The sequence below is a fragment of the Engraulis encrasicolus genome, chromosome 16 (genome assembly GCF_034702125.1).
Source record: "Engraulis encrasicolus isolate BLACKSEA-1 chromosome 16, IST_EnEncr_1.0, whole genome shotgun sequence".
Lineage (NCBI taxonomy): Eukaryota > Metazoa > Chordata > Actinopteri > Clupeiformes > Engraulidae > Engraulis > Engraulis encrasicolus.
Genome location: NC_085872.1, coordinates 54,364,808 through 54,374,807, shown reverse-complemented (window position 1 = coordinate 54,374,807; position 10,000 = coordinate 54,364,808). Strand labels below are relative to the sequence as shown.

The window sequence follows — 10,000 nt, the reverse complement described above, 5'->3', positions numbered from 1 at the left end:
AAATGGTAGATTGGATATGGGCCTATAGTTGTTTAGTACCATCCAGGTTGTTCTTTTTCAGTAAGGGTTTCAGAACTGCTTCTTTCAGACAGCCTGGGAATATGCCTGTTTGTAGTGAGGTGTTGATGATCTGAAGTACATCTGGTGATATTAGGTGTAAGATGGATTTGAAGAAGGCTGTTGGTAGAATATCTAAGTCAGATGTAGAGGAGCTAAGACTTTGTACCGTTCTATTAAGAATGTCCACATCAACTAAATTAAAATTTCTCATGAGGTTAGGGTTTAACTTCACCGTAACAAGTTGGTCCGAATCTTGGGTCGGTTGCACATGTGTGAGTATGTTTGTACGTATTTTTTCAATCTTACCTTTGAAAAAGGATGCAAACTCATTGCATTTGCTGACTGAGAGGAACTCAGAGGGCATTTGATTTGGGGGCTAGCTAGCTGCTAGCTTTTCCACAGTGCCAAACAGGACGCGTGCATTATTAATATTTCTGTTAATTATGTCAGAGAAAAAAGATTGTCTAGCTTTAGAAATTTCTTGGTTGTATTTCGAGAGTGTGTGTTTATAGATTTGGTAGTGGACTTCAAGTTTGGATTTACGCCACTGTCTTTCAGCCCTCCTGCATTCTTGCTTTAGCAATATAACTGTGGGATTCTTTCTCCAAGGTGCTTTTTCACGTCCCACTGTTTTGATTTTTTCGGGGGCAATAACATCCATAATACGGGTCATCCTTGAATTAAAATTAACCATGAGATCATCTGCACTCTCTGAGGTTTGACTTTGGATCTCTGAAAGTGCTTGCTGAAAGAGTGAGGCTGTCTCACAGTTGATTATACGTTTTTTGACTGTAACAGATTCCCTTTGAACATGAGGGTACATAGAAACATCAGAAAAAATGCAGTAATGGTCAGAAAAGCCATAGTCTTTGACACTAGCACAAGCATTGAGGCCTTTTGTTATTATTAGGTCTAGAGTGTGACCTTGGTTGTGTGTTGGTCCTGTTACATGCTGTGTGAGGCTAAAAATGTCAATAAGACTTAAATTCCTTAGCATAGACATTCTCTAAGTCGTTTACGTGAAAATTGAAGTCGCCTGTTATAAAAAGGCTATCATAGTCCACACAAACATTCGACAACAGCTCACCAAATTCCTCTAAGAAGAGTGGTGCAGAAAGTCTTGGAGGTCTGTAGATAGTTAATAACAGTATGTCGGAAGAACATTTTAGAACTGCAGCTAAGTATTCAAAAGATGAAAATTCACCTAGTGCTGTCTTTTGACATTGAAACAGTGCCTTGAAAATAATTGCTATCCCCCCTCCCTGTTTATTCTGCCTTTCTGTACTAATGAAATGAAAGTGAGGCGGGGTTGCTTCTATAAGTGTGATAGAACTAGTGGATTTTTCCAGCCATGTTTCAGTTAAAATTAGAGACCTGGCATTCTGTAAAGCTAATTTAACATTGAGCATTGGAGGCATTTCCACTGTGGTATTTTGAGTGAGTTTTTTTGGGACAGCACTGAGATATTCCATGTTTGCCTTCTTGGGGTAATGTATAGGCCTACGTGTCCTCAAGAGGCTTTGCTTGGTTGTTAGAACTGGAATAAGATTGTCCACGGGTCCCCTTATCTGCTTATTTTCAAAACCACTGTTACTATGTGGGTAGGGACCCAGTTGATATCAGACTGTGCTTTCAACAAGGTCATCATCACTGATACTATTGTACTCCAGAGCACAGACAGGTGGTGGTGGGGCTCTGCCTTTTTTGGGTGCAGTCGTGGATGGAAGTATTCTTTCAGATTTTGGGGTATAATGAGGTTGACCTTGAGAAATATCCGCATAGGAAGCTTGGTAGGAATGTCTGGGGGTAGAAAAGGAAGATCTGGCAAAGGGGAGTAGTCTCGCCATAGTTGCTGGAAAACTCAGCCTGGGGGATGTAGAGGATGTTTCGTCATTCCGGAAAGGTGGCGATTCCATTGGCGATTGCATTTTGTTGCCGTTGCCAGGGCTTGATGCTGGTGGCTGCGTTTCGCCACATCTGGGGGGTGAGTTTGGTTTTGAGGAAACCACATTTCCTATTTCCTGTGTTGACAGTCGCTTTTTGGCAGACCTGGGAGGTGGAATTGGTGATGCCGATGGCACTTTGCCAGTCCGACAAGGAGGTGAACACTTGATCTCCGGCGAGCGGTTTGCTGCCAGTTTCTGTGACAGGTCTTCCAGCTGTCCCGAAAGCTGGTTCAGTTTGTGGCGAGTTCTGTGTGTTGGTGGGTCAGTCATGTCGTTTCTTTCCACATGAGCAGCTACGTCATCTGTGTGTGTGCTTTCGCCAGTCTGTGGCTCAGTTTGCACACTAGCAGGGACAGAGGGCTTGTTGAAATGCCCATGTGTCTGAGTGGATACAGATACAGGCCGCTTATCAGCGCCCAAGGTCTCAATGCTGTAAACCAACTGGTCTGTCAGCACTTTGGCGCCGGTCCAACTCAGTTCTGCACTGTTTTTTTTGAAAAGTACAGAGCGTCTCCAGAAACGGTCGAAGTTGTCAACAAAGCTGATACCGTTGGATCTGCATGTCCTTGACAGCCATGTGTTTAAGCAATTTAATCTCGAAAACGCAAAGTCGCGATAGCATGGTGCTGGTATTGGCCCGCTGATGAAGGATGGAATTTTCAGATCTTTTAGAGTTGAAAATAAGTCATTAAAATCCTTTTTGACAGTTATTTGCTCTTTGAACAGATCCGCTGCCCCACAGTGAACAACAAGGCGATCAATAGATCTGTGGTCAGACACCAATTGTGGGATACTGTCCTTGGTCTCACGTACGGATGCATGGGGCAGACAGGACACTTTAAAAGTTCCATTTCCGATATTTTTCACACTCAGATCACCAACAACAAGTGTTGTAGGAGAGGCAGGCAGCTGCCGTCTAACTTTGTTCTTGTTATTCCAATGCGGTGTACGTTCAGTTTTTATTCTGGGAGCAACTGGTTCCACTTGTTCAAGGCACTCAAATCGATTTTGAAGTTTTATGGGCTGCCCTGAAAAAGTTGGTCTGGCAGCAGCAGACCGCACTGGTGTTGAAGTTAGTATTTTATCTCTGTTTTTGGGTCGAGCCCCTTTGCTTTCCCAATAGTGAGTAGGCCTACTCACATTTTGCTTTGCGAAGCTTTTGCCAGGTGTTTCGTCCAGCGTCACAAATGTCACATCAGCCGGTCGTTGGTCTGCTTTTGCATTTGCGGCACCTGTTTCAGGACTTCCTTCAGTCTTTGATAGGCGATCACCCAGTAAGGATTCCAGGGCAGAAATCCGTTGTTCCAGCAGTATCCATATTTTGGACTGTCGTTGTCGCATTTTGTTATTGTTTCAGCTCGGCAATTGTTTTGACTTCTAGGTTCTCTTGTGAAAAACACTAATGTATGAATAAAATCCTCTGTTGTTCTTCTCTAAACTTGTTAAAAACTGTGTATATGGCAAATAAAATCCAAGATATAGTGTGAAAAAAAAAGTAAAGAAATTGAAGTTAGGCAGGAGCAAAGCAGAAAAGCGACCTACTCGCTTGAGTAGGAGGAGCAGACCTAGGGGCCCCCACTGCCTAGATATCATTGCAGCCTAAGGCCCGCACAGGCCAGATATGGCTGCAGCCTAGGGGCCCCAACAGACTAGACATGATTGCAGCCTAGGGCCCCACAGGCTAGATGTGGCTGCAGCCTAGGGCCCCCCAAAGTCTAGATACTGCAGCCTAGGGCCCCCCAAAGTCTAGATACTGCAGCCTAGGGACCCCACAGGCTAGATATGGCTGCAGCCTAGGGCCCCCACAGGCTAGATATGGCTGCAGCCTAGGGACCCCCACCTGCCATGGCCCCCCATAGACAGGGCTAGATATGGCTGCAGCCTAGGGCCCCCACAGGCTAGATACTGCAGCCTAGGGCCCCCACAGGCTAGATACTGCAGCCTAGGGCCCCCACAGGCTAGATACTGCAGCCTAGGGCCCCCACAGGCTAGATATGGCTGCAGCCTAGGGCCCCCACAGGCTAGATATGGCTGCAGCCTAGGGCCCCCACAGGCTAGATACTGCAGCCTAGGGCCCCCACCACAGGCTAGATATGGCTGCAGCCTAGGGCCCCCACCACAGGCTAGATATGGCTGCAGTCTAGGGGGCCCACCACAGGCTAGATATGGCTTCAACCTAGGGCCCCCACCACAGGCTAGATATGGCTGCAGCCTAGGGCCCCCACAGTCTAAATATGACTGCAGCCTAGGGGCCCACCACAGGCTAGATATGGCTGCAGCCTATGGGCCCCCCACAGGCTAGATATGGCTGCAGCCTAGGGCCCCCACAGTCTAAATATGCCTGCAGCCTAGGGCCCCCATAGTCAGGGCTTGATGGGCTAGATATGGCTGCAGCCTAGGGCCCCCACCTGCCAGGGGGCCCCACAGTCAGGGCTTGATGGGCTAGATATGGCTGCAGCCTAGGGCCCCCACCTGCCAGGGGCCTAATAGAGGTCTAGATATGGCTACAGCCTAGGGCCCCCACCTCAAAAATCAGTCAAAATTTGTATAATTGTGACCAGATAAAAATGAATCTGTAGAGTTGAGAACAGTTTTATATCCTGTCAATACTCCTCTGCACAGTTGACAGCCATGTTATCCCTTTAATTCCTAGCTTGTAATATTGCTGCAAAATTTGCCTTCTGGGGGCCCCCACTGCAACCAGTACCCTAGGCGCCCTTGGCCACCTTAATCTGGCCCTGCTGACACACGTAAGTAATGTACCGAACCTTCATTCATTTACTCATTCACAGACACACGCACACACACAGACACACACACACCAAAGTAATGTACCTTCCTTGATTCACAATCAAACATGCATACACACAGTGCACACAGTGCACACACACACACACACACCCACACCCACACCCACACACACACACGCACACGCACACGCACACGCACACGCACACGCACACGCACACACACTCACCGTCCTCTGCAGTACTGTTGATGAGTTGGTTGCTCCATGTACTCCAATGGCCCTGACCTGCACATGAAATAACAGGAGTTGGTAACTATAGTAACAGGAGTTGGTAACCATAGTAACAGGAGTTGGTAACTATAGTAACAGGAGTTGGTAACACTACATAGTAACAGGAGTTGGTAACACTACATAGTAACAGGAGTTGGTAACTATAGTAACAGGAGTTGGAAACACTACATAGTAACAGGAGTTGGTAACTATAGTAACAGGAGTTGGTAACTATAGTAACAGGAGTTGGTAATACTATATAGTAACAGGAGTTGGTAACTATAGTAACAGGAGTTGGTAGCTATAGTAACAGGAGTTGGTAGCTATAGTAACAGGAGTTGGTAACTATAGTAACAGGAGTTGGTAACTATAGTAACAGGAGTTGGTAGCTATAGTAACAGGAGTTGGTAACTATAGTAACAGGAGTTGGTAACTATAGTAACAGGAGTTGGTAGCTATAGTAACAGGAGTTGGTAACTATAGTAACAGGAGTTGCATTTCCTCATTCACAAGGAATGCAAAGATTAACTCTTGGAATTACAATTAATTGATAAGCAACGTTTCCCCCCCAAATCTCAATGTTTCCCATGAAAAAAAGATAAGATGTAAACATTAAACTAAACAATTCCTTTAAATATTTATATTGTTTATTCCAAAAGGGGAAATGTTCCCAGTCGTCTCACCCCATTTCACCTGCATCTCTCACCAGTAGAGTTGGCAAATGGCAAAAAATGTGCAATTATTTTTTTTTAAATCGATTAACGCTTCAATCGACTACCTGAAGAGGCCATTTTTGTAATTCAGTAGCCGTGTTATGCATTATAGGACGTGGTTATTGAACAGCAAAAATGGCAACCACAGGTAGTGTGTAGTCTTTTCTCCCATTGAAACCCATTATAGCACGTGGCTATTGGACTACAGAAATGGCCTCCTCAGGTAGTGTGTAGTCTTTTACCCCATTGAACCCCATTATAAAAGACGGCTATTAGGGATGCAAACGATTAATCGATTAATCGACTTTAATCGATCAATGCATTAATCGATTAAAAAACATTAATCGCAATTAATCGACAATTCAACTGACAAGAGACCCAGGTGAAATGGGCATGTGAAGAGTGAATTTGAAGAGGGGTGTGAATAGTGGGAATATCTAAATCACCTTTGAATTAAAGAATTGAAATAGAATTAATTTAAAGCTGGTATTTTATTTCAATTTTCAATACATTTTTTTAGATTTAGTCGTTTTTTTTTCGAGAAACATTGAGATTTCGGGGGGAAAACGCCACTTAAATAATCGTAAGTCGATCGATAAGGCTAATGATTAATGAAATAATCGATAATTTGCATCCCTAACGGCTATTGAACTGCAAACACAGTAGCGTACCGAGGTCAAGACGGCACCGCACGCGGGCCGAGTAGCGTACCTACCGAGGTCAAGACGGCACCGCACGCGGGCCGAGTAGCGTACCTACCGAGGTCAAGACGGCACCGCACGCGGTTGGGGACGAGGTCACACACCAGAAAGGAGAAGTCGGACACGGTCCTGTTCTGGATTAGGATCTGACCCTGAAACACACACACGCATACACACACACACACACACACGCACGCGCACACACACGCACGCACGCACGCACGCACGCACGCACGCACGCACACACACAATCACATGTAAACATGTAAACACACACACACACAAAAACATGTAAACACACACACACACACACACACACACACACACACACACACACACACACACACACACACACACACACACACACACACACACACACACATACATACACACACACAGACACGTACACACACATACACAATCTCTCCTCTCATCTCTCATCACTTTCTCTTTATAGGCATGACTCATTGAACCCCTCTCTCCTTCTCCCTCTCCTCCTCTCTCTCTCTCATCTCCCCCCCTCTCCTTTGTCCTTTTCTTTCTCCCTCTCCTGTTCTTTTTTCGTCTCCAGTGCCTTTTTCCATCTCTTCTTCTCTCTGTCTCTTTCCCTCTCTCCCTTAATGACATGACACATTGCCATAAAACAGTCATGAAAGTAAATAGAGTAAATAAAAAAACTTAAAAAGCTTGTGCTCTCTCTCTCTCTCTCTCTCTCTCTCTCTCTCTCTCTCTCTCTCTCTCTCTCTCTCTCTCTCTCTCTCTCTCTCTCTCTCTCTCTCTCACACACACACTAGTGGTGTGGATCTGCATTGCCCTCACGATTTGGGAGGTAGCGATTCGATTCGATTCTATTCTATGCGATCCGTTCCGATCCAATCTGATTCAATTCTACAATGCATTGCAATGCATTACATTTCTACTGAAAGCAAAGCAAATGTTCGATCAGTCATGATGAGGCAATACAAGTACTCAGATACTGAGCAACAATGTATTGCCTGTTTTCTGTGTCAGTCTGTATCAGTTTTGCAATGTTTTGAAGTGCTTTTATTTAATTTAACATTCATTTGCTCCAGAAATATCCATGGAAGTAATTGAAACTTTAAAAAATTGCTGGATCGATTCTGGAACTTGCCGGATCGTCCATGCGCCGCATTGGATTGCATCGCTGATTGTTGACACCACTAACACACACACGCACCTGCTCAGCTGAGTGAAGTTCGATCTGCATCTGCAGGATGTTTTTGGTCGTCACCTTGACAACAGAAAGAAATCCTTCATGACAACCAGATGAGTATTGAACAGGATTATTATTTAACAAATAAAAGTCATTCATTTTTTTAATTAGAAAAAGACCACTGCTAGACTGATAAGGTCTTTGACTCCGAATGTTTTACCATCAATTTTCTAGCTATTGCTAGTTCATAAATTGGTAATGAAAAGTTGAAGGAGAGGATTATGCACATCCCAGGGAAAGGTGCAGGACGAAGGACACTGTAGTTTTCAGAGTGAGGAGTCTGCATACTTAGAATCCTTTTTGTTGTGTTTTATTTTTTATCCTGCCATGAAAAAATAAAACACAACAAAAATAATTCTAAGTGTGCGGACTCCTCACTGTCAGGAAAAAATAAAACACAACAAAAAGGATTCTAAGTGTGCGGACTCCTCACTCTGAAAACTTAGTAATGAATAGTGACATGGAACAGGAAGTGATGTCATGTCTACCTCTGTCTTTGATGGGGCAAAATAGCCGCTCTCTTCCCAGTGAAGCCTCAGGCAATCAGGCTTCCCCTCCACACGCTGTAGTGCGGTCAGGACCACAGGATGCAATCTGGCTGCAATAACATGAAATAATAATGAATAATAACATACTTAACAGGAATTAAAAATGAATAATAACGTAATTAACATGAATTAACTACACAGTCTCACCCCAAGTAGTCAATATCTGAGTACCTTTGACCAGACTGCAATTTTTGACGTCTTGGGTATTCCTTCCATGTCACATTTTGACTATGTCCTCAAAGGCGCCCCCTTGTGGCAGCATAACGTCATTGAGGTTAGGTTTAGGAATAGGTTTAGGGTTAGGCCACATAGTCAAAATGTGACGTGGAAGGAATACCCAAGATGTCAAAAATTGCAGTCTGGTCCAAGGTAGTCAGAAATTGACTACTTGGGGTGAGACTGCGTTGGAATTAATAAGTAAGGGTTAATGTTCGACGAGAAGGTCGCTACCGTGGAATAGCAGCACGACAGGGGTCTTGTTCTCTCTGAAGTGCTGCTATTCCACAAAGCGACAGACTCGCCGAACGTTAACCCGCTTATTATATGGATATACTTAAATGATTCACACATGGCGGGGACATTTCTTTATTTAATGTTAAGTTTATTATAATTTTTCATGTCAAAAGATTGTTGCTGCGCAACACAAAACAGTGCCGTTGTGGAACACCGGCAGTGAAAAGTCTTGTTGCCATTGACAGCGGTCTGATATAGACCAACTCGTCCTTATCTCAAATATCAGACGTGCGAACGTTGGGGAGCCCCATTGAAATGAATGGAGCATTCGATCGATGACGTCACACCATATAATAATACAAATTAACGTAATTAACATGAATTAATAGTCAATGCTTAGTAATGGCTTCTCCTCTCCTCCACACTCTGCAGTTTGGTCAGGACCAGAGGATGCGATTTGGCTGCAATAACGTGTAATTAACATCAATTGATAGTCAAATAAAATTAACAAATTGTTTAATAACTGTTAACTAATGTAACCCGACGTATTACTGTACGAACTCGCCACCATGTCAATGTCATGACAATTGAGGTAAAGGGTCCGATAGCCCATTGCTACCGTTACCGCTTAGCGGGAAAGCAAAGAGGTTGGATATATAATAAAGAGGAATCGAAACACGCCCACTCAATGCAAAAGCGTGTGCTCAAAATTCGGTCTCCTAAGGGGGCGTTGTCCCTCCTTCTTCTTCTCTTTTCGTGGTGTTTGCACAAGATGTGCGCTACCGTCATCTACAGCGCTAAGGGGACTCCATTTATTCTCAACCTGAGGACTCCGAAGGTTTCCTAATCGAAGGTCTCCTAAAGGGGCGTTCACCCGACAGAAAGTGGATACCGGAAAAGACCCCGCCTGCTTTATCTCCCTCTCATATACGATTCTCTGGGGGAAGGTTTACTAACGTTCTACTGATACTGTATGAGGCTTCAGGAGGGAGGTTTACTAACGTTCTACTGATACTGTATGAGGCTTCGGGAGGGAGGTTTACTAACGTTCTACTGATACTGTATGAGGCTTCTGGAGGGAGGTTTACTAACGATCTACCGATACTGTATGAGGCTTCGGGAGGGAGGCTTACACATGATCTACCCATACTGAATGAGGCTTCGGGAGGGAGGTTTACTAACGTTCTACTGATACTGTATGAGGCTTCTGGAGGGAGGTTTACTAACGATCTACCGATACTGTATGAGGCTTCGGGAGGGAGGCTTACACATGATCTACCCATACTGAATGAGGCTTCGGGAGGGAGGTTTACTAATGATCTTCCG

The 10,000-nt window shown here is 44.5% G+C and overlaps 1 protein-coding gene across 1 annotated transcript in view; it reads right to left on the bottom strand.

Annotated features, from left to right (window-relative positions):
• LOC134466175 (granulocyte colony-stimulating factor receptor) overlaps positions 1-10,000 on the bottom strand; it is a 43,824-nt gene that overhangs the window by 33,467 nt on the left and 357 nt on the right. The window contains exons 2-6 of the mRNA XM_063220071.1: positions 8,162-8,271; positions 7,638-7,691; positions 6,520-6,591; positions 6,410-6,449; positions 4,984-5,040 (exon numbers count right to left, since the gene is read on the bottom strand). Coding sequence (XP_063076141.1) covers positions 4,984-5,040; positions 6,410-6,449; positions 6,520-6,591; positions 7,638-7,691; positions 8,162-8,271 — 333 coding nt within the window. The remainder of the gene's footprint in view (positions 1-4,983; positions 5,041-6,409; positions 6,450-6,519; positions 6,592-7,637; positions 7,692-8,161; positions 8,272-10,000) is intronic.